The sequence below is a fragment of the Mesoplodon mirus genome, assembly GCF_964341445.2.
Source record: "Mesoplodon mirus genome assembly, chromosome: 4".
Lineage (NCBI taxonomy): Eukaryota > Metazoa > Chordata > Mammalia > Artiodactyla > Ziphiidae > Mesoplodon > Mesoplodon mirus.
In genome coordinates this window covers 1,113,954-1,139,437 of record NC_138979.1, presented here as the reverse complement: position 1 = coordinate 1,139,437, position 25,484 = coordinate 1,113,954, and the positions used below count along the sequence as shown (strand labels likewise).

The window sequence follows — 25,484 nt, the reverse complement described above, 5'->3', positions numbered from 1 at the left end:
AGAAAGTTGTAGTTTGCATGGTACAGATTATATAGTATGTGTATTTCTGTAGTTAGGTAATCTGTACTGTACAAATTATGATTTATGGCATAAAGTGCTTAAATTACATACATACACACTATAATAAATACCTACCTACATACCTACGTATATGCCTTTTGTCCTAATGGTAGAAATATGCGTGCATATACTTTACAAGTTATAACCGTTTTTCCCTTTTTTCTCAGCAGCAAAACAAAAGTTTACTAATTGAATGCATTTTTTAAATTATGTATGGTCTGTTTTTTATTTGCTTTGCGTTTGAGTCGAGGAGCACTTTATGTAGTTGAATCTTAATCCTGATTGTTAGGATAACTTATGAAAACAAAGCAGAGTTGCCTTTTAGAATTATTAGGGAAAACAGCTTCAGAGACGGGCACTAATGAAGCCTTGCTTTACCTTTTTCTGTCTTATTTTTAGCTTAGTGATTTATGTTTTCACTTGGTATTTAAAATAACTGCCTTCATATTTTTAATTAACACAGAGGATCTCTGTATGAATTTGTATGTGTATTTTAACTACGTCAACCTTTGTAATGTAAAACAAAACTCAAGACATTGCACCGGGTTGCCTGGTCCAAGATAGTCTATTTGATGGTGAATATTTTTATGCTAACGTTTACTTTGATAATTAAGAAGCTAATTTAGAAGGCTTTAATAGAATCTTATAGTTTTAATTTTTTCATGAGGAATTTGGCAAGCTCATTTTCTTTATTCTGTAATATGAATCAGCAATTTAAAGGCTTTAAGAATTGAAGTGAGCCAGTTTTTCAGATGTTTACAGTATCTGTTTTTCTTGTTAATATATGTTAAAATATGCTTTTAAATCACCGAACGAACTTGCTTTATAGAGAACTGGGGGAAATGCATTAAAAAGAGAATTTAAACACGTTGTGTGGTTCTTCTGATTTCTGAAAAATGTAAATGCGGAGCATTTTCCGTTATTAGACAGCCGTGGTCCAAATTTAAACCACATGGCGTCCTCCTAGGTGTAGGCCAATGTAAATTTTAATCTTGCTACTTTTATGTTTTCATTTTATAATCTCATTACCTGAATTTTAAAAACCCAATCGTAATAGTTAGCATTCATTGTTTGAAGGGTGTTCATTGGATTATCCAGCAGTTCTAAATTGCTGTTCTCTTCATTTGCATATAAGGAAATTAAGGCTTAATAAGATTAAATAACTTGTCCAAGATCACAGAGCTAGCAGGATTAGAGATTAAGCAAACAGTAGAGCCCTTGCTTTTAGTTACTATACAATAGTGCCTTTACTGCTTGTTTTGGGATAAACATAACTTAAAATAGTTATTTAAAAAATTGATATTTTCCAAGATACATCAAAACTTAGTTTTTACTAAAACAATTTATTTTCATATATTAGCTTGGATTGTTAGGTTTAGCATAGATTATCAACAGTTCTGTAAATCTATAATAATATCTTGCTTCAATTCTAGTATTCTTTCAAGGTTGTTTGTAATCTTCAGTTAGAGAACTTTGCAGTTGTCGTATTAGGATGAGTTACTTAAAAAAATTACAATTAGTTATAAGTTGTTGACAATTTAGAGAATCTCTGCTCTACGTTTAGGAATACAGTTTTGAATTCTAACAGAAGGGAGGAATTTTAGGATGACGTTGGCTTACAAAAGCTTCCTCAAGTTCTCCATCTATGCAGTCAGTGGTTCTCAAACCAACTGTAAAAATCTTTAAGGAAACCTTGACACATTCACGAAGAGCTTTCATGTTTTTAATTAGAAATCCCACGTCGAAATAAAAAACTCTCCCACTTCACATTTGTCTGTGGTCTGTAGAAGAAATTGTGAAGGTTGTGATCTCCCTAATAAAGTGTTGGAATCAGCATTTTGAATTAGTTACAGAAAGTTGCAATTTAGTAATCTTGCCTCTTCTATTTTTAATGTGTTCCTTTTCTTTGTAGAAACGGACTGCAGAAGACATAGATCTGGGTAGACAGCGTGGCTGCAGGCCTTGGGGTTGGCATCCCTGCCGCCTTTGAACAGAGCGTGTTGGCAGTTCAGGGCCCAGCTCAGCCTGCATCCCGCATCCTGCATCATGCCCGCGCTGTCCGCAGGCTCGGGGAGCGACACAGGTATGGAGCCCGTGAGGGGCACTTTTCCTCCCATCCTTACAAATCGTCCAGTTCACAGTGAAAACCAGCATTGCTTTAAGCGACTGCAGACAGGCTTGTCTTTCTGAAACCAAAGTGAGGGCCATCATGGCCTCAGGATAAACGTGACTGGAGGGCGTGGGCGGACCGCTTTCTCGGGTCCTGAGGGCTCCGTGCTGATGCCCTTGTGCTGGTTTGCATTATGGAATAATGCCATACATTTACATTTCTCTTTTAAAGATTAAGTATTTTAAAGATACAGAAAAGTGTGGAAGATATCATGGTACTCATATTACCTGTCACTCTACTTTAATCATAGCTATGAATTTTTTTGGCCATATTTGCTCAGACCTCTCATTTTTTCCCCCCATTTTTCTATTTTCTTTTTTTCTGTCCAGAGGTGAACACTGTTCTGAAGTTGATATATGTCGTTAAAGAACTCAACTAAAACAAGCACATTGTTATCAGTTGTAAGACTTAGTGATACTTAAAGATTTACAAGAAAGGGAAAAAAACTCATGCATGTATGTATGTGTGAATTCCCCTCTTTCTGACCTGATTTAGAAGGTGGGATGGGGGTGGTCAGTGCCCCTTTGAAGCCCTTTTCTGGGGTTCCCCGGAATCAGCACTTTAGAAAAATGTAGATTCCTGGACCCTGCTCAGAATTATTAAAACAGAATGCGAGTGGGGTTGGGGAGCTGTAGCTTGCATTTTTCAGACCGCTCAGAAGAGGGGGTGGCACAGAGTGTGGCCAAAGGGATGGGCTTTGTTACACTAACCACACTGAGTTGGTCCCATTAACACCCTTCTGTAACCAGCTGAGATATGTCTTGTCCTGGACAGTCACTGGCACCCTAATTTTTAAAGAGCCGAATCACAAATGTGATTTTGCATTGTGTTCGGTGACCCTGACCTTCTCATGTGCACTATTTGCCCGTATCATTCTTTGCTGTTTCAAGCAGAGCCATACTTACACTTTGGCAAGTTTTTTCTTGTCTTTATCCATCAAGAATAATGTTTTTCTACTGTGATTTACACTAAGGATTAGTTTTTCTTAGGAAGTGATTTTGATTTTTAAATTACATAAAAATCTTTTTTTTCTCAAGACGTGAACTTGGAAGCAGCTCCTTTGGACCAAATTTTTTTTCTCTCAGTTTTTATATAGTCCCACATTGTGTTCCACTGTATAAAATGAATGATTTAAGTTTCCGTCGTGGTTTGGGAAATTATAGATAAAATTTATTTGAACCATAAATTTACTACAGTTTATGTAGTAAATAAGTTTTCTGCCTTGCCGTTCACCAAAAAATGCCTTAGTTTAATTGAATGCAAAATATTGTTGATTACACCTAACATGGGGAATGATTAAAGTGGCAGTTTAGGCGTCAGTCGTGAAAAATACCATAGGCTGTTTAGAATGGAAAAAGGACTCTAGCACGCATAGCTGGCCCGCTTGGTGCAAATCTAAAATACTGGTGCGACTCACTCCCGGCTTTGCGATAGTTTTTGACCAGTGTGTCCCAATAAGGTTTGAGTTGGGCAGAGGAGATTGTTTTAAGAGTCACTGCATTCAGGGGGGCCCCAGGGTGTGGGCACCCATCAGAGGCTACGTTCCCTTGTCCTTCCTTGTAGACCAGATGCCATTGATCCGTCAAGGGTCAGTGTTACTGTCAGCAGCATTGCTTAGCAGTGGTCTCCAGGGGAACAGCGTTAGCATAGCTGAAGGGCGGTTCTCACGCAGTGGGAGAGGGTGTGACTCAGAGTGTCCCCAGTGCACGCATGGTACTCACGTGGGGAAGTGCTTGCTGTGTAAACTTCCACCACTTCCTCTTCCTCTGAGAGCAAACAGTTAGTAACACAAGTCATACATAAAACTACACAGATGAGAAAAGGAAAGAAACCCTTCCTACCCGCTGTTCCCCTTCCCCCAGTCTCCTTTTCTTTCTCAGTTTGATGAGTACCCTGCAAGAATTTTCTGTACATTAAGCACTTATGTGCCTTTGTAAGTAAATGTGTGTGTACATAAGTATATTGTTTTGTCTTTTTTTCTTATTTTTAAATCACAGATTCTGTCATACTCTATGGATTGTTCTGTGACTTTCTTTCTACACCAATTAATGTCTCAAAGAGGTATTTCTATGATATGTGTGTGTGCATACATCTGTATGTATAGATAAACATAGATCCTCCAAATTCTCTTCAACTAACGCATAGTTTTCCATTGTGTCACATTACATTGTGTAATGAACCAGACTACTCTTAATGAAAGCCCTGGTTTTGTTCCTTTTGTAATATTTTAGGAGAAAAGATGTACACATTTAGTGGATGTTGTCAAATTGTCCTCCAGAGGTGTTAAACCATTTAACAATCCATGGACGGTACCTTAAAAATCGTTTCCCCCATGTTCTTGGCAATATTCAATATTATGTCCGTATAATTTTTACCAACCTGATGGGGAAAATACGGTATCTTAAGCGTGAAATGTGCATGACTACCAACATTGAGCACGTTTCCCTTTGTTTAATGGCCATGATTCCTCTGTGATTTGTTTGTTCTTATCCTTTCCCCATTAGTCTATTGGTTTATCATTTTCTTATTTATTTGCAGTATTTATTTGTATTTTGTGTATGAACCCTTTGGGTCATTTTAGGTTGAACACCATTTCTTCTGGCCAGTCATTTGTCCTTTTTTTCTTCCTTAAATAGTATCATTTTTAAAATAGAAGTTGAAAACTTTTATATGGACAAATCAATATTTTCTGTGTGGTGAATGCTTTTTTCCTTCTGCTTAAGAAGGTCTTTCCAACCTAAGGCAGGATTGAGAAGATAGTCTCTAAGATCTTCTTTTAATAATTAAAAAATTTTGGGGACTTCCCTGGCGGTCCAGTGGTTAAGACTCCATGCTCCCAACTTAGCGGGCGCAGGTTCGATCCCTGGTCGGGGAACTAAGATCCCGCATGCCGCACGGCGTGGCCTAAAACAAAATAATAATAATAATTTTAAAAATTTGATTTTACACATTTGGAATTTCCGTCCAACTAGTTTGCATGTGGAATGAGACAGTAATCAAATCTTAACATACTTCCCATGTGAAGAGCCTGTAGTCCCCAAATCACTCACTCAATAGCCCAGCCTTTTTACGTAAATGTGTGTTAGCCCCTCTCGTGTGTACATATGTTCTGGGTTTTCTTTCTTGGCTATTATGCTCTGGTGATCTTGTTAAAAAAATTTTTTTTAAATGAACTTTATTTTTAGAGTAATTTTAATTTTAGAGAACGATTATGAAGATAAGACAGAGTTCCAATATCCTTTATACTTGTTGCCCTGATTATGAACATCTTACCTTAGTTTGGTACATTCATTTCAATTAGAAAATCAGTACTGATACATTATTATTAGCTAAAATCTATACTTTATTCAGATTTTCTTAGTTTCCGTTAATATCCTTTTTTGGGTCCAGGGTCTCACATTATATTTAGTTGACCTTGTCTCATTAGGCTCCTCTTGGCTGTGAAGTTTCCTTAGACTTTCCTTGTGTTTGACGACCTTGACCGTTTTCGAGTGTAGTACTGGTCAGATATGTAGTGGAATTCCCTCTGTTGGAATTTGTCTGATGTAAAGTGCCACTGTCGTCATATTGTATGTTAAGGGGACGTGCTGTCGACTTGGTTTATGACTGTTGATGCTGATTAAGTGGCTGACGTGACCTTTGCCGCACGTCCCCACTGGAAAGTGACTCTGTCTGCCCACCCTGTCCCGCTGTGCTCTGGGGAAGGACGTCTGCGTGCCTCTCACATTCGAAGGGGGTGTGTCCTGCTCTCCTTCAGGGTGACGTATCCCTGTAACGTATTTGGAATACTTTCTCTCTTCTCTTCCATGAATTTATTCAATCCTTTTTCATATCCGTGTGGACTCTTGGATGTTTATTGACACTTCGGGACATAATTCAATTCTACTTCACTTATTTTGTTGTTCAAATTGTCCCAGCTTTGGGGCCACTGGGAGCTTTTTCAGTTGGTTTCTTTGACGTATCCCTATCCACAGGGGCTTGTTTTAAACGCTTCCTTACTTTGGGCATGACGGGATGCTTCAGGTTAATCTTGCAGTGCCCCGTCTAGAATGAGCCATTTCTCAAAGGACCACCAGCTCCTTTTATTAGGGAATGGGATTAGAAACCAAGATCTGGATGATAGGTTTGCACAGTGTTTTTTCTTTTAGGCCCTCTCATCTGGCAGAGCAAAGAAATACATGTGTGTATACTGACCTGTGTATATATGCACATATATGAACATTTCTATGTGCAATCATCTGTAAGTATATTAAGCTACATATGAGTTCTTACTGGTGTCTCCAACTCTAATCCATAGGAAATGGATCATTTTAGCCTCCTTCCCTTGTCTGTAAATTCCCGCTGGCTACCACCACCCACCACGCACCATCTATCTACTGAATTATTCAGCCCAGTGTGCGTGTGTCGTAGTGTCCAAACTGTTACCTGTCCCTCCTTGGGGCACAGCTTTTATCAACTAGAGAGCTGATCTTGTTTCCGTTCCTGTGATAGTTCCGTTCTGTTTTTAATCTTATGGAATCGTTCTTTCCCTGCATAGTACCTGTGTTAGTTTTAGTTTTACAAATTCATTAGGTCTGAATTTCACAAATATCATATAATGTGGAATATAATATATATACAGAAATGCATATAAAACTTTCATAGTACAGTTTTTTTTTTTTTTTTTCCCGGTACGCGGGCCTCTCACTGTTGTGGCCTCTCCCATTGCGGAGCACAGGCTCCGGACGTGCAGGCTCAGCGGCCATGGCTCACGGGCCCAGCCGCTCCGCGGCACGTGGGATCCTCCCGGACCGGGGCACGAACCTGTGTCCCCTGCATCGGCAGGCGGACTCTCAACCACTGCGCCACCAGGGAAGCCCCATAGTACAGTTTTAAGAGTGATTATAATGCCAACATCTACGTGGCCACCACCTGAGGAAAGAAACTGAACCCTTGAGAGCATCCCGTGCGCTTCCTGCACTCACTGTCTCCCCAGCCGCCATGGCGACGGACCGCAAAGAAGAATATCCTGCCTCACAGTGTATGTAAGACGTATGTTTTAAGCATCCCTGGGCACTTTGGTTTAATTTTGCCCATTGTTGAGCTTTATAAATGGAATTTTACCACATGAACTTTTTTTAGGTTAGTGGTGACTAGAAAGAGGAAAAAATAGCAAATTATGAATTTTTAAAAGTGGATGCATAAAATAAATATTACAAAATCCAGGGGAAAAGCATAATATTTTAGTGAGCTGCCTGACATACCTCTATACTTGGTTTTCTTCTTTATTTTTTGGCTGTCTACTTTTTGATTGCCTCTTCCTACGACAGTGATTTTGCAATATTTACTTTAAGAGAAGAGAAAGGCGGTCCAGCCTGCAAAGGAGAAGTGCAGGATACTTGTATAGACAGTACTCCTGACACACAGGAGCTCTCACTCCAGGTGTGTGGGTTTCCCTGACACCGAGCAGTTCTCTGCGACACCAACTGGGTGTCCCAGAGCTCGGTTCTGACACACGCTGGCGGTCGCGCAGACCTCACAGGCTCAGTCCCCATAAGACGCCCCAACTTTGGATACCAGTTACAAGTAATAGGCCCCCAGGTTGCCCACAGCTCTGTCTGGCGTGGCTGCAGAGTGGGGTCCCACAGCCGCCTCCTTGCATTCTGTCCTTTGCTAGAACAGCTCACAGAACTAAGGGAAAGATTTAACTCATCCTTGTCAGGTGACTGTGTAATGAAAGACAGGATAAAGGATACAGATGAGGAGATACGTAGGGTGAGGTCTGGAAGGGTCCAGAGATCAGGAGACTCCGTCCCTGTGGGAGTTGGGGTCCATCACCTTCCTGTGTGTAGAGTGTTCACCAACACAGAAGCTCGCTGAACGCCACAGTACTGGGATGTTTATGGTGGCTTCATCACATGGGCGTGACCCATTTATTCACTCCACATTCAGCCCCTTTCCTCCTCCAGGATGTGGGAAAGACCCTGTCAGTCCATATCTGTATCTGTTGCTCATGGTGGTCCATATGTAGTGGTAGCTCATGGTAGTTTTAATCTGCACTTCTTGGTTATTTATGAGGTTGAACACATTTTCACATTGGCCATTTCGATTTTCTCTTTCGTGAAGTACCGATTTAAATCTTTTGCTTACTTTTCAATTGCCTGGTCTTCTGTGTAGGACATTTTTCTGTGTTCTGGATTCCGTCCTTTGTCAGCTTTGCCAGCTGACAGCCGTCTTCTCTTGTTCCGTGGCCTGTCTTCTCACTCTTCTTGCTGCCTACCCTAGTCCACATGCAGAAGTCACACATTTCAGTGCAGCTCATCACCACGTCCTTTATGGTGATTGATTTCTGTATTTTATTCATGAACTGTTCCTTAGCCTATGGTCAGGAAGTTATTCCTTTTTCCTTTTACATTTTGATTTTAATACTCTAGAATAGATTTTGTGTAAGGTGTGAAGTAGGCTACAGATTAATTTTTCCCGCGTGGATGTCCAGCTGTCCCACCGTGACGTTGTAAAGACTGTCCTTTCTCGCGTGTGGGCAGAGCTGCCATATGGGACCTTGATTACAGTGTTGACTGTCACTGTGACTCTCAGCATCCTCGTTTTTAGTTCTAGATCTCAAAAGGAGTCACTTCAGCATTTCTTCTTTGTCACGCTTGCTCTAGGTTTTTTTCATATATGCCCTTTATTAGATTAAGGAAGTTTCCTTTTATTCTTAGTTTGCAGAAAACTTTTAAAAAATCACTAGCCATTGAATTTTGTCAAGTGCATTTTATTTGTTCATTGTAATCATATGATTTGTTTCCTGTAAATCTCAATATAGCAAATATCACTGATTTTTGAATGTTAAGCTAACTGGCATTTTAGGGATAAGCCCAATTTGCTCCTAATTTATTATCCCTTTCATATAGCCTGCTGGATTTGGCTTGCTCACATTTTATCTACAGTTTTAATATCTGTGTTGATGAGTGATTTTAGCCTGTAATTTTCCTTTCTCATTCTCTCGTCAGATTTTCACAGTCATGTAGTGTGTTGGAAAGTCTTCACTCCTGTTCTCTTCTGTTCTTGTGGGTTCATTAGAGTACTTCTTTTTATCATTTTAGATTTCCCCTTAATTATTTTTAAGTTATACACTCTCTTTCTCTATTTTTAGTGGCTACCTTAGAAATTACGACATGCATCCTTTATCATAAACTCCCCCGTTGATCTGTACCTTTACTGTCATCCTGGACAATCCCAAGACCTTACTTGGAACACGTTTACCCTGTACGCTTCCCTCCCCGTTCATATGCTATCGTGTCATGTATTTTAATTCTCTATGAAAAAACAAAACCCAAACCTTGAAGATGTCAGCGTCATAGCATCTTACAACTTGGCATTTTCATCCAAGATGACTTTTCATCTGCTTAATGTAAAAATCTTTAGAATTTCCACTGTTGAAGGTCTACTGATGTCCAACGGTGTCTGTTGTCCTGTCGGATATGCTTTCATTTGCCTTCATTTTGAAAGGTATTCTTACTAAGCATAGAATTCTAGGTTGGCATTATTATTTTTTCAGTGTACTAGGAACGAGAAGATGAAGAAACAATATCTTTAAAGTTGCTATTTAGAAATCAGCTGTCAGACTCTCTGTTTTAAAGTAATCTATCTTCTTTCTCTAAGATTTTCTTTTTTGATTTGGGTATCTATAGTTCTATTCTTGCTCTGTGTCTAGGTAGAATTTCTTTTTTTTCTATTTTTTTAGAATTCTTTTGGCTTTTTGGATGTATGTGTTAATGTATTTCATGAATTCTGGAAAATTTTCGGTTGTTATCACTTCAGATATTACCTGTACTCCATTCTTTCTCTCATTTCTCTTTCTGTGTGTCAGTTGAATATGTGTAAGACTTTTTCTGTGTCCCTTATTTCTCATGTCACTCTTCTGGATTTACCTCTCTTGGCACTCTCATTCTTTTCTCTGAGTAACTCTCACCTGTCTTCCATTTTTAATAATTCTTTCTGGAGCTATATATGATCCCCTTTACATCCCTGCATTGTTTTTAATTAATTAAAAAGTTAAAAAAAATAAGTTGTTTAGTTCTTGAAAATGTTGTTTGCACCATAGATCAGTCTTGTTAGGAAATCTGGCTAACCTTATTTCGCACATCAAAATCATGATGTTTTTACCTTTAAAGTGATAGATTCATGTTCTTGGAGATACTGAGTATATCACTGAGATACACCACTAAAGGAAGCCATTTGAAATAACAAAATGGACTTTATTAGCATTGTCTGTCATGAAGGCGTTTTGGTCTCATCTTTCACTTAAAAGGCTAATGTGATCATTTCCCCTCCTTGATTGTACATTTCATTGTTGACCTTGCTGCTCTTTTCTTCTGATAGTTCCCCCAAAGAAGTATACTCTGTAGCTTTGCGCTGACCACGTTCATATTTTCACAGTTCCCTTCCTCAGCAAGTTGAGCTCATTAGGCATGTGGTTGACGGGTAGCTGTTATGTGTGAACAGAAAGCAGTGTGTGAACCCACATTTGGGTACAAGTTTTTTTCTTTTTGGTGGTAGTGTACTTCTTTGTGCATAGAGCTTGTGCCCCCTTTAAACTGAATCAGTACACTTATGTCCATCCTCGTCTCTGCTCACAAAATGTTTATGAACTAAGTGAAGAAGTTTCTCTCCAGGTAGTATGGGGTTTTCAGTGTTTAACAGAAAAGTCACTACGTGGCATTTTCTCCCAGTGGCTCACAGGTGGAGACTGTCTCAGCTTCTGTCCTGCCAGTAGTTTCCTCCAAAGGGTACAGTCAGCATGTGCCAGCACGCCTCCATGATAGCAGTAACTCTTCCCCAGTGCATACCTTTGCTGGTACAGAGAGTCCCACAGAGTCATCTCGTGTAGGAATTTTGCCAGTAATTTTCATTCATTGCATAATATTTGTCTTTCATTCTGAGGCTCATCTTATAATCTTTATGGCAATAGTGTGACCTCTGTTTTAGCTGTAAGGAATGCAGTATTTAGTGATGTCTATATAGTTTTGGTTTTTTTTTTCACTTCTAAGTTTTTTTAAATTGAGGTAAAATGTATATAATATAAAATTTGCCATATTAACCATTTTAAATATACAATTTAGTGGCATTAATTATATTCAAAATGTTGTGCAGGGCTTCCCTGGTGGCGCAGTGGTTGAGAGTCCACCTGCCGATGCAGGGGACACGAGTTCGTGCCCCAGTCCAGGAGGATCCCACATGCCGCGGAGCAACTGGGCCCATGAGCCATGGCCGCTGAGCCTGCGTGTCCGGAGCCTGTGCTCCACAACGGGAGAGGCCACCACAGTGAGAGGCCTGTGTACTGCCAAAAATATATATATATATATGTTGTGCAGACATCACCACTATCTATTTCCAAAACATTTTCATCACCCCAAACAGAAACTCTGTATCCGTTTAGCAATAACTCCACTTGCCCCCGACTGCCATCTTTTGACAGTCACCATTCTACTTTCTGTCTCTCGATTTTGCCTATTTCAGATATTTCCTATACATGGAGTCATGTAATATTTGTCCTTTTGTGACTGTCTTAACACTACTTAACATAATGTTTACAAGGTACATCCATGTTCTGATCCATGTATCAAAACTACATTCCCTTTTATGGTTGAAGAATATTCTTTTGTATGTACATACTGAATTTTGTTTATCCATTTTTCTGCTGGTGGACACTAGAGATGTTTCTACCTTTTGACCATTGTGAATAATGCTGCAATGTAAATTGTTGTTCAAGTATCTGTTTGAACCCCTGATTTCAGTTCTTTTAGGTATGTGCCTAGGAACAAAGTTTCCTGGTCGGATTCTGTGTTTAGCTTTCTGAGGAACCACCAGACTGTTCTCTGGTCTGCACCATTTTATATTTTCACCAGCAATGTATGAGAGTTTATATCCTCATCCATACTTGTTATTTTACGTAGCTTTAAAATTATAGTCATCCTAGTAGGGGTGAAGTGATAGCTCATGGTGGTTTTTGTGTGCATTTTCCTAACGACTAATGATGTCGAGCATCTTTTCATGGCTTGTTGGCCATGATCAGTTGACCCTTGAGTGACACAGGTCAGTTTTTTCTTACATTGCTTATGCTTTTGTATATTACATCCCCATGTCTTTTTATAACTGGAAATTTGTACCTTTTTACTCCCTTCACTCATTTTGCCTGCCCTCCACCCCTGCCTCTGGAAATCACCAGTCTGTTCTCTGTACCTGTGAGCTGCTGCTTCTTGTTGCTGTGTTTAGATTCCACATATAAGTGAGATCATACGGTATTTGTCTTTCTCTGTCTGACATTTCACTTAGCATAATACCCTCAAGGTCCACCCGTATTGTCACAAATGGCAAGATTTCATTCTTTTTTCAATGGCTGAATAATATGCCATTGTGTGTGTGTGTGTGACATTTTATCTATTCATCTGTCGATGGACGTTTAGGTTGTTTCCATATCTTGGCTATTGTAAATAATACTGTAATGAACATTGGGGTGCATATATCTTTTTGAGTTAGTGTTTTTTGTTTGCCTTGGGTAAATACCCAGAAGTGGAAATGCTGGATCATATGGTAATTCTATTTTTAATTTTTTTGAAGCACCTCCTTACTGTTCTCCATAGCGGGTGCACCAATTTACAATTCCACCAACAGTGCACGAGTGTTCCCTTTTCTCCACATCCTTACCAGAACTTGTTATTTCTTATCTTTTTGATAGTAGCCATTCTAACAGATGTGAGGTGGTATCTCATTGTGGCGTTGATTTGCATTTCTCTAATAATTAGCAGCGTTGAACATCTTTTCATGTGCCTGTTGGCCTTCTGTATGTCTTCTTTGGAAAAATGTCTATTCAGATAATCTGCCTTCTTTTTAACCCCTTATGATATATATAATTTACAAATTTTTTTTTTTTTTGCGGTACGCGAGCCTCTCACCGCTTTGGCCTCTCCCGCTGCGGAGCACAGGCTCCGGACACGCAGGCTCGGTGGCCACGGCTCACGGGCCCAGCCGCTCCGTGGCACTCAGGATCCTCCCGGACCGGGGCACAAACCTGCATCCCCTGCATCAGCAGGTGGACTCGCAACCACTGCGCCACCAGGGAAGCCCCATAATTTGCAAATATTTTTATTTTATAGGTTGCCTTTTGATTTTGTTGATGGTTTCCTTTGCTGTGCAAAAGCTCTTTAGTTTTATGTAGTCCTGCTTGTTTACTTTTGCTTTTGTTGCCTTTGCTTCTGGTGTCAAATCCAAATAATCATTGCCAAGACCAGTGTCAAAGGAGCTTCCTGCCTATGCTTTCTTCTAGGAGTTTTATGGTTTCAGGTCTTACATTCACATCTTTAATCCATTTTGAGTTAATTTTTTGTGTAAGGTGTAAGATAGTGGTCTAGTTTCTTTTCTTTTTTTTTTTTTTTTGGCCTGTGGCTGTCCAGTTTTTCCAGCACCAGTTATTGAAGAGACTTTCCTCTACCCATTGTATATTCTTAGCTCCTTTGTCATAAATTGAATGACCACAGATGCATGTTTCTGGGCTCTCTATTCTGTTCAGTTGATCTATGTGTCTGTTTTTATATCCTTACCATACTGTTTTGCTTACTATAGTTTTGTAATATAGTTTGAAATCAGGGAACATTATGCCTCCACCTTTTTCTTTCTCAAGTTTGCTTTGGCTGTTGCAGTCTTTGTGGTTCCATACAAATTTTAGGACTGTTTGTTCTATTTCTGTGAAAAATGCCTTTGGAATTTTCATAGGGATTGCACTGAATCCATAGATTTCTTTGGGTAGTATGGACATTTTAACAATATTAAGTCTTCCAATCCTTAAGTGTGGAATATCTTTCCATTTATTTGCCTTTTTCAGTTTCTTCCATCAGTGTCTTAAAGTTTTCAGTGAACAGGTCTTTCACGTCATTGGTAAAATCTGTTTCTAATTATTTTATTCTTTTTGATGCAATTGTAAATAGGATTACTTTCTTAATTTCTCTTTCTGATAGTTTAGTGTATGGAAACACAGTAGATTTCTGTGCATGATTTTGTATCCTGCAGCTTTAATAAATTCATTTATTTATTGTAACTTTTTTTGGTGGATTCGTTATGGTTTTCTATATATAATATCACATCATCTGCAAAGAGTTACAGTTTTACTTCTTCCTTTTTGATTTGGATACCTTTTATTTCTTTTCCTTGTTTGATTGCCATGGCTAGGGCTTCCAATACTTTGTTGAATAAAAGTGGTGAGAGTGAGCATCCTTGTCCTGCTCCTGATCTTAGAAGAAATGCTTTCAGCTTTTCACCTTTGACCTTGATGTTAGCTGTGGGTTTGTCTTAAATGGCCATTATTATATTGAGGTATGTTCCCTTTATACCCACTTTGTTGAGACTTTTTATCATGAAGGAATGTTGAATCTTGTCACATGCTTTTTCTGCATCTATTGAGATGATCATATGATTTTTATTATTCATTCTGTAAATGTGGTGTATCACAAACTGATTGATTTGCGGATGCTGAACTATCCTTGCATTCCTGGAATAAATCCCACTTGATTATCGTGTATCACCTTTTTAATGTATTGTTGAATTTGATTTGTTAATATTTTGTTGAGGATTTTTACAGCTATGTTCATCAGGGATATTAGCTTGTGGTTCTCTTTTCTTGTGTTGTCCTTGCCTGGTTTTGATATTAGGGTAATGCAGGCCTTGTAAAATGAGTTTGGAAGTGGTCCCTCTTCTATTTTTTGGAAGACTTGAGAAGGATTGGCATTGATTCTTCTTTGAATGTTTGCTATAATTCGTCGGTGCAGCCGTCTGGTCCTGGGCTTTTGTTTGTTGGGAGGTTTTTGATTACTAATTCAATCTCCTTATTAGTAATGTCTGTTCACATTTTCTGTTTATGATTCACTCTTGGTAAGTTGTATGTTTCTGAGGAATTTACCCATTTCTTCTAGGTTGTCCAGTTTGTTGTGCATGTTGTTTGAAGCAGTCTTTTAATGATCCTTTTGTTTTTGTAGTATCAGTTCTAACAGCTCCTCTTTCATTCTTGATTTATTTGAGTCCTCTCCTTTTCTTTTCTTGGTGAGTTTTTCAGTTTTATCTTTTCAAAGAACCAGCTCTTGGTTTTATTGATTTTTTTTTCTCTTGTCTTTAAGTCTCTAATTCATTTACTTCTGCTGTAATCTTTTCAAAATTTCCTTCCTTCTACTAACTCTGGGCTTTGTTCTTTTTCTAGTCCTTGAGTTATAAAGTTTGTTTATCTGAGATTTTTCTTGTTTCTTGAGTTTTAGGCATTTATATCTATGAAATTCCCTCTTAGAAATGCTTTTGCTACATTACCTAAGTTTTGGTATGTTGTATTTTCATTTGTTTTTTGACTTCTCTGTTGATTTCTTCATTGACCCATTAGTTGTTCAGTAACATATTTAATCTCCACATATTTGTGAATTTTCCAGGTTTTTCTCTAGTTAATTGATTTCTAGTTGCATACTACTGCAGTCAGAAAAGGTGCTTGATATGATTTCCGTCTTCTTAAATTTGCTAAGACTTATCTGTGACTTAACATATACTTCTGGGAAGTGTTCTGTTTGCACTTGAGAAGAATGTGTATACTTGGTTTGGTTTGGTTTGGATGGCATGTTCTGTATATATCTGTTAAGTTCTTCTGCTCCAGTGTGTCACTGAAGGCCAGTGTTTCCTTATTTATTGGTTTTCTGTTTGGATGAGCTATTCACTGATGTAAGTGGGGTATTAAAGTCCCCTACTATTATTGTGTTGCTGTCTGTTTTCTCCTTTAGGTCTGTTAATATTTGCTTTCTCCTATATTGGGTGCATAAATATTTACAAATGTTATGTCCTCTTGTTGGATTGACACCTTTATCATTATATAATGACCTTTTTTGTCTCTTATTACAGTCTTTGTTTTAAGGTCTATTTTGCCTGATGTAAGTGTAGCTACCCCAGATTTCTTTTTTGGTTTCCATGTGTATGGGATATCTTTTCCATCCGTTCACTTTCAGTTTGGGTGTGTCCTTATGTATGAAGTGAGTCTCTTGTAGGTAGCAAATAGCTATTGATAGGTCTTGTATTTTTATCCATTCAGGCAGTCTGTGTTTTTTGATTGGATAATTTAGTCTATGTATATTCAAAGTAGTTATTGGTATAAATGTACTTACTGCCATTTTGTTAATTGTTTTTAGGGCTGTTTTGTAGTTCCTCTCTTCCTTTCTTCTTCTCTTGCTCTCTTCTTTTGAGGTTTTATAACTATCTTTAGTGGTATGTTTAGATTCCTTTCTCACTGTCTTTTGTGTATCTCCTATAATTTTTTTCCTTTGTGATAACTGTGAGGCTTACCTATAACAACTTACATTTATGACAGTATTTTAAGTTAATAGCAAGTTACGTTTGAATGCATTCTAAGGCTCTACATTTTTACTTCCTCTACCACTCTTATGTTTTTGGTGTTACATTTTATATCTTCTTATCTTGTGTATCCCTTAACTAGTTATTGTGGTTACAGTTATGTTTACTGCTTTTGTCTTTTAAACTTCACACTGGCTTTATAAGTGATTAATCCACTACCTTTTCTATGTATTTACCTTTACCAGTGAGATTGCTACTTTTATATATTTTCCTTTTACTAAGGAGCATCATTTCTTTTCAGCTTAAAGAAGTCCCTTTAACATTTCTTTTAAGGCCCGTTTAGTGGTGATGAACTACTTCTCTTGCTTGTCTGGAAAACTCTTTACCTCTACTTCATTTCTGAATGGTAACTTTGCCTGGTAGAATATTCATGGTTGGAAGGTTTATTCTTTTAGAGCTTTGAATATATCGTGCCACTCCCTCTGGCCTGCAAAGTTTCTGCTGAAAAACCTGCTTATAGTATTATGGGGGTTCTCTTTTATGAAAGAAGTTGTTTTTCTCTTGCTGCTTTTCAGAGTCTCTCCTTGTCTTTAACTTTTGATGTTTTAATTGTAATGTGTCTTGGTGTGGTTCTCTTTGGGTTCACCTTATTTGGACTTCTCTGGGCTTCCTGGACCTGGGTGTTGTTTCCTTCCCCAGGTTAGGGAAGTTTTCAGTCAGTATTTCTTCAAGTAACTTTTCTGCCATTTCTCTCTCTCTTCTTCTGGGATCCCTATATTGTGAATGTTAGTCTGCTTGATGTTGTCCCATAAGTTACTGAGCTGTCTTTACTTTTTTTCTTCTTTTTTTGATTTTCTTCTTCTTTGAGTTCCTCTTCTCTGTCTTTGAGTTCACTGATCCTTTTTTTTTCTGGTTCGTGTAGTCTGCTGTTGAATCCCTCTAGTGTCGTTTTTAGTTCAGTTATTTTATCCTTCAGCTCTGTTACTTCTCTATGGTATTTTTTTGTATTTTCTATTTCTTTGTTGCAGTTCTCACTGTGTTCATCAGTTCTCTTCCTGAGTCAAGTGAGCACCTTTATCACCACTACGTTTTCCCCTTTATGAGGTACATTACATACCACTGTTCCTTAAGGTTCTTTCCTTAGGTTTTCCCTTGTTCTTTCCTTTGGGATGTATTCCTCTGTATCTTCATGTGCTTGACTCTGTGTTGGTTTCTGTGTATTAGATGAAATAGCTGCCTTTCCAAGTCGTGAAGGGTTGGCCTTCTGTAGGAGATGAACCTTATTTTTCAACCCTGCCCTAACTGTTGTCTCTCAAACCTTTGTGATTTTCCAGCCATCCTATTTTATTTTTAGTGGCTCCCAGTAGTTGAGGGTGTGCTAAGACCAGTCATTGTCCCAAAGGAGAGGATCTCAGCACCTAGATTCAGGCTGATTGGAAGCCAGACCCTCAAGCAGCAGCTTTTAAAGAAGGCAAATACATATCTAGTCTTGTGAGTGTAAGCCCTGCTGTCCACAGACCAGAGGATCTGGAGGAGTCCTCTGGGTGGCAGCCAAAAAGTCAGGGCTCCAGATGAGTGTATAAGCTCCTTTCTGGGAGTTACTGGTGAGCTGTAGTGAGGCAGAGGGAAAACAAACAGATGTCTGTGTCTGGCCTACACCTCCATTGCCTCTAGATGTGTGACACACCTGAAGCCTGCGCCCAAGGCTGAAGCTTCAGAACATGCAGGTTGGCCTCGTTCCCAGAAGGGCAAGGAGTGTGTTTTCAGTGTGCTGGCCGTGCAGTGCCCTTGGGGCGGGAGTTGGCCAAGAACTCTATGACTGTTACGTCATGGGACCCAGGAATGGAAGCTCCCCTGGCCTCTAGAGCCAGGCACAAAAACTGGGTCACCAGGTGTACGTAGAAGCTTCCCTCAGGGGGATGCTGGCACTCTGGCGCAGCGCAGAGGGAGAGCGTGAAGATGTCACACGCTGCCTGGAGCGAGGCAGAGGAGGTGGACAAAGTTGGCATCTGCCGAAAAAAGGAAAAAAGAAGTAAAGAGAAAAAAATAGAGGGCGTCCACTGGTTTTAGCAAGGCAGAGGGAGAGTGTGGAAGATGACACCCACCAGAAAAAAAGGAAAAAAAAGCAGCACTTGCTGGCTTTAGCAATTGTCAACTGAAAAAAATGCACAACCTAAAAGTTGAGAATTATGTTTTATTTGGCAAACTTTCTGAGGACTTAAGCCCAGGAGGCAACCTCTCAGATAGCTGAGGAACTGCTCTGAAGAGGTGAGGGGGAGCCAGGATCTGTAGGAGTTTCTGCAACAAAGACCAGGTTGTCAAAACTTCAAAAGATTACTGTTAATTAAAGAAAAGCAGACACCTCAAGTTAAGGAATTTAGCACTTTTCTATGTACGGGAGGATGTAAGAGTCTGGGCTCATTGCAGCCATTCCGTTGATGTGCACTTTAACTGTCTAGGGCCAGGATCCTGCTTTTCTCCATCCTGAATCCCCTCAGGGTGCACGGTCAGGGCGGCTGCAGTGGCTGAGGGCTTGATGGCCACAGCATCCTTTGTTTACTGACATGGCAGGTGACATTCTCCATCCACACAGGGAAGAAGGAGAGCAGGGATATGGCTCCCCACCAGCCACTGTCCTTGCAGAGAATTCGAGTCGGCCCCTGCCACCCAGACCAACACTTTAAAGTTAGCAAATGAGCCTTTTTCACTTAAAGTCTGGGTGATTTTTCAAAGGGCTGCTTCTGCACTGGGCCCCGTGGTGGGTGAGTCTGTGTAGGGGCCCTTTAAGGACTGTTTCTCAGCTTCCCACAGCCTGGTAGATCTCATGGGCGTGAGCCCCATTGTGACCACATTTTAATTAACAACACTTTAGGGTATAATTGCAACTCTGTGCTAGTCTTAGCATGAACGAAGAATGGAGCCTGCTGAAATTTTCTTTGTTGCCATAAAATGGCTGACAACATTTTATAACAACACTGTTTAACTTTTCCAGCAGGATAATAAAAAGTGCACTTTAACAAAAATATTTGGAGTCTTCCGTTTCTACTGAAGTTTTTTTTTTTTTTTTTTAAAGTTTGGTATTCAGATTGTTCCCTCTTGAGGTGCAATGCAGTGTCAGGCCTGTTAGTTTTTTCCTCCTTGGTCGGTAACTGGTAGACAGACCTCTTTCGGAAACTCATTCATCACCATCGTTTCTGGTGTTTGAAGCACGTTTTCACCTTTACCTTTGTCAGCCCTGTGAAATCCTATAGCTTTGCAGTGATGTTTATGGTATCCAAGATAAAACCCAGTGACATTAGTGTAGCGGGCGTGTGTTTGATAGGAAGGGATATTGAATGAGGGCTAATGTTGTGCGTTGTCAGTTTATTAGTGAATATCGTCATGTTCACTTGCCTTTGTAGCCTTGTAATGTTTGGTACTCAGATCATGCTCAGAAGATTGGGAACCTCTGTGTTTGTATTACTGTTTTCTGTCACTGTTTTATGCTTCTGTCAGCGAATTTGAACAAATGACTTGATATAGTTATAGTTGTATAATTTTCCAAACACAGATGGCAATAAGGAGATGCCATGAAAGTTGATGAGAAGGAACAAGGGTTCTGACAGGCATAACTGCTGCAGCACCTGTGTGGCCCAGGTAACAGCGACAGCACTAGATTTCTGCAAAAATCGTCACCTTGTTGCAAATTTGAACATAGGTCAACAGAATTTTGATTTTTTTCCCCTTGGACAGTGCTAAATTCCCAGTGGGAACAAGTGCCTGTTGACCGTGTAAGGGACCATTGGACCCTGTAATTGTCAGCAGGTGGCGACTTAAGAATCAAGAATTGATCTAGGGCCTCCCTGGTGGCGCAGTGGTTGAGAGTCCGCCTGCCGATGCAGGGGATACGGGTTCGTGCCCCGGTCCGGGAAGATCCCACATGCCGCGGAGTGGCTGGGCCCGTGAGCCATGGCCGCTGAGCCTGTGCGTCCGGAGCCTGTGCTCCGCAACGGGAGAGGCCACAACAGTGAGAGGCCCGCGTACAGCAAAAAAAAAAAAAAAAAAAAGAATTGATCTACTCTTTCATTATGTTGTACACATAAAACGAATGCCATGTTATATATGTTGTATGTCAATTTTATCTCAGTAACTAATAAAAAAGAATCTGCTCTCTTGCACTGTTTCCTCAGAGGCTTGAAGCCCAGTTCCAAATTTGGAAAAGTCCCTTCTTTGCCCCCTGGCAATCTCTTGATTGGTGGAACATGCTGTGCTAAGTGACATTTAAATTAAAGGGGGCATTTTTGGGTGTTCTTCCTATGAAATAAATGAGAATTGTTATATCAAGAGTCTGTTTTTATAACCCAAATTCCATATGTGCTTGTGTGTATACATGCTAACTAAAATTAGCCAAATCACTAGGCTTTATTTTGCAATGTTCTTCCTTATCACAAAAGAGATTTTGCCTTTTAAAAAAATTCTTAATACGATCTTAGGGTTTAGTTTTAAAAGGGGGTTATTGGCAGTTTGGGTGATCTTGGTAGATTTTAGATCCCTGTTGCTGTGGAATTGTTCATTACAAAATATTCTTTTCTCTTTGGTAGTAAGAACTTTATTTAGTGGGTTTATATTGCTCTTGGAACTTGGCATCCAAAAGATGTGAATCTTTTTTCCTTTTACAAGAGACCTTGAGAGATACACAGTGAGCAGTTATAGTAAAAATGGAGACCAAACTGTTACTGTATTGGTTGACTGGACCCAGTCAGGGTCCTAGCCTGGGCCACACCCCCATCCCAGCCAGGGAGGTTCTTTTTCCAATTGGATTCATGCAGCCAGTAACGAAACCGGTGCTGATACTGGAACAGCACCATCTTTATTCGAAGGATGGAGAAGCGGGAACCTAGTTTGCAAATCAACTTCTCAACCCAATTCAGGTGGAGACACCACATACCTAGGAGGGTCGAGGTGAAAGGGAGGGAATTGGGAAGAGAGGGAGGAATATTCATGAGTTATTCGAGGACAGGGGTGTGGTTTGGACCCAGAACTGAGGGAACTCTCCTTTTCAGTCCTCGTATGGGCTTTTCTGGTTGTCATGGCAACTGTCAGCTGTCATGGGCTGGTGGCTGTGTCATTTAGCTAATGAATTACAATGACCAGGTAATGAGGCTCCAAGTCTACAGGAGGTCACATCTTCCGCCATCTTGGGTTTGGTTGGTTCCAGCCAGTTCTTGTTTTTCTCTCGCAGCTTCCCCCTGAAACTTAGATAAGAGCAGTTGGTTTGCCTTTGAGGAGGGACGGGGGCATGATTCTGGGGCAACAGCCTTGGTAACAAAACCAAGAAGATGGTTTTATGCTGTTAAGATGTAACTGAACTGCTATTATAAGGCTATTGACATCAATACAATTTTAAAAATATTTTATTTGCCAAAACTCACATTAAATGTTAAACTTCTCTTTCTGATGTAGTGCAGTTGAACCTCCTACATTTTTAAATACTGTCCAAGAAGTGCATGTGAACGTGTCTTAAGGTACGGGACACAGTAGCTAAAGTCTGTAAGGCTTCTTGACAAGTGAGGATTGTGAAAAAAAATCACTCTTGTAATTATTGTGAAAGGATTTTTGTGATAGCAGATATTTCTTAGACTGAATTTTTATGATACAATTTGGATGCAAAGATGTTATTTGGGATTGCCTTCATTATGTAGGGATCTAGTTTAGTATTTGATTTCATTTTTTCCTGAAAAGGTAATCCAGGGATGCAGCACTCTTAGTAGAATAATTTCTCACTACTTCTCTGGTTTGAAATGCTACCTTTATCTTATACTAAATGCTTTACGTGTACTAGGTCTCTTTCTGGATATTCTCTTACATTTCAGCAGCTTTAAACTGGCCACTCTTGGAGTTTTGAGGGTGCGGTTTATCCCTGATGATTGTGATTTCTGTTACAGGCAAAATTTCAAGCAGTGTAAAGAAGATTTGTGTAGACTGGAAGGGTGGGAAGCATTTACGTTGGTGGTTATCAGTTTTGAACCACCAATTTATTATTTTTGGCTTAAAATAAAATGTAGTTACACTGTACATTATTCCATTTATTATAAGATTCAGGCATGGAAGTACATTGTCATCACTGTTTGAAAACTGTCTCACCTACCACATCTTTTCCCCATGGAAGCAGGGGGTTTTTTTTGTTTTTTTTGTTTTGCGGTACACGGGCCTCTCACTGTTGTGGCCTCTCCCGTTGCGGAGCACAGGCTCCGGACGCGCAGGCTCAGCGGCCATGGCTCACGGGCCCAGCCACTCCGCAGCATGTGAGATCCTCCCGGACCGGGGCACGAACCCACGTCCCCTGCATCAGCAAGGCGGGCTCTGAACCGCTGCGCCACCAGGGAGGCCCGGAAGCAGGGTTTTTATATGTTTTTGATAACACCGGTTTTCTTAGGAGCGCGGCTATTGCATTTCTTGGAGCAGATTGTCCTTGGGGATGTCATGAAGGGTATTTCAGGAGAATCCTTGAAAAGAAAGCCATTGAAGTGATTCTGTCTCTTGAACTCTGCTTCCCTTTCACTTAATTGCTTATTAAATTCAACTAACAAGCCTCCAAGAGGAAATGATAAAAAAGGTGATGGCATCTACTGTGTAGCTACTAAGGGTGGCCCAGGTGCCAGGTGTTCTTTGCGTTGCTTCCGTTGTAAAACAGGGAGGTGTTAAGTGAGGTGCTGAGCAGTCGTTCTTTTTTTTTTTTAACATCTTTATTGGAGTCTAATTGCTTTACAATGGTGTGTTAGTTTCTGCTTTATACCAAAGTGAATCAGTTATACATATACATATGTCCCCATATCTCTTCCCTCTTGCGTCTCCCTCCCTCCCACCCTCCCTATCCCACCCCTCTAGGTGGTCACAAAACACCGAGCTGATCTCCCTGTGCCATGCGGCTGCTTCCCACTAGCTATCTACCTTACGTTTGGTAGTGTATATATGTCCATACCTCTCTTTCGCTTTGTCACAGCTTACCCTTCCCCCTCCCCATACCCTCAAGTCCATTCTCTAGTAGGTCTGTGTCTTTATTCCTGTCTTACCCCTAGGTTCTTCATGACATTTTTTTTCTTAAATTCCATATATATGTGTTAGCATACGGTATTTGTCTTTCTCTTTCTGACTTACTTCACTCTGTATGACAGACTCTAGGTCTCGTTCTTTATCTCTGCCGATTACTACAGTCGTCCCGGGAGAAGTCCTCCCCTCTCCTTCTGTACAGTCAGTGAACTGCCTCCTGCTGGCTTGGTTTCTCTTGCAGTTCCTTATCCTCCTGATGGATGTTGCTACCTACTGGTGTGTTCACTGTTTACCATTTCATACACCGAATAGTAGCTACAGAAGTTAGAGTTAATATTAAGTTAAGATTAGGTTGCCATCCTGCAGTATAAGTTAAAACCCAGGTATACTATTTGGCTTGGTCTCACTATATGTTATGCTAAATTTTAAATATATTATAAATATTGAAATAAATGGAAATAAATCCTATTGTACTATTAACTGCAATAAAACAAATACAGTGCTTTAGCTTTTGTAGCCAACTGTTCCAGGCCAGGAGGCCCTATAACTGGATAAATACAGTATAAGTGTGTATCCAGTTTTCTAGAAGACAGCTCTCGGCCGTACTTTATAAGAGTTTTACAAGTAATTTTCACTTTGCTATGCCTTCATCTTCTGGAATCAAAGTCTTGTTAAATTGACTGGTGTGGAAGACACCGTCTGCGAGGCCACCACGGCCAGCGTGCACTTAGTTAGGAATTGGACCCGACCTAGGTTGAGAGGTGGCAGCTAAACACGGGAGTTCTGTGCAGGTGTGTGTGCTTACCTCTGTTAACTCACCCTGATTTATAGACTTTAAGGCACCCGATACCTCGTTTCAGTGCGCTTCGCAGATACTGTTTTTACAAATTAAAGGTTTGTGGCAACCCTGCATTGTCAGATGATGGTTAGCGTTTTTTAGCAGTAAAGTATTTTTAAATTAAGATATGTACATTAGGTTTTTGGACATAATGCTATTGCACACTTAATAGGCCGCAGTGTAGTGTAAACATAATTTTTATATGCACTGAGAAACCAAAAAATTCGTGTGACTCAGTTTATTGCGATATTCGCTGTCTTGTAGTGGTCTGGAACTGAACCGTTGTGTCTCTGAGGTAGGCTTGTAATTGTGTAAGCTGGAACTAAGCAATCTGCCGTTTTATAATTATTAAAATTATTTTGCATATTTAAAAACTCAGCCTGCCGAATGCTTTAATAAGTTATTTGCAGTTGAGGGAGAGTGTAAAAAAGAGAATGCCTGTATCAGGGTTGAATTAAAATATTTTAGTAGTATAGGTAGTTTTGGAAATAAAGCATAGTTTAAAGGAGAAAAATTGAAGCCTGTTATGAATGGCACTGAATTGTGCTGATTATTTTACCTTTGACAAAGTGGAAAATTTAAAGCTTGGTGTATCCCATTTTATTAATATAATAAAGTTTTATAGTGTTGTTCTGGGCGTCGATATATGTTCTTTAGTGTTTATTAGCCCATGGTTATAGTAAAACGTTTTAGTCCTGTGCCTGGCCATACTGTATAGGACACAAATATCAAAACTAAGGAAAAAATCAAATACATATATTTCTCTTTACCAAGTCTTTTTCTATATGATTTCTCAGTATTTTGGTCATGTATGGCATCTAATATGATTGGACACAGAGAACATCTTTTTTATCATTTAACATAGGTTTATAGCTTCCCCAGACTTGTTCTAATAATGAAGCTATGAGGGAAATGACAAGAATGGTGATATTAAATTTCTCTAGACTCACAGTAAATTTTTCCATCCTGATGGCAGGAATGCCGAGCATCTGGAATCTGCAAGAAGAGTGAATTGTTTGCTGTGGGAAGACT

The 25,484-nt window shown here is 39.7% G+C and overlaps 1 protein-coding gene across 4 annotated transcripts in view; it reads left to right on the top strand.

Annotated features, from left to right (window-relative positions):
* Positions 1–25,484, top strand: part of MPP7 (MAGUK p55 scaffold protein 7) — a 267,602-nt gene that overhangs the window by 59,393 nt on the left and 182,725 nt on the right. For all 4 annotated transcript variants that reach the window (XR_014293831.1, XM_082618226.1, XM_082618227.1 and 1 more), the window contains exon 2: positions 1,973–2,143. Coding sequence is in view for 3 of the 4 variants with exons in the window: in XM_082618226.1 (XP_082474352.1) it covers positions 2,107–2,143 (37 nt within the window). In the remaining variant the exon portion in view is untranslated. The remainder of the gene's footprint in view (positions 1–1,972; positions 2,144–25,484) is intronic.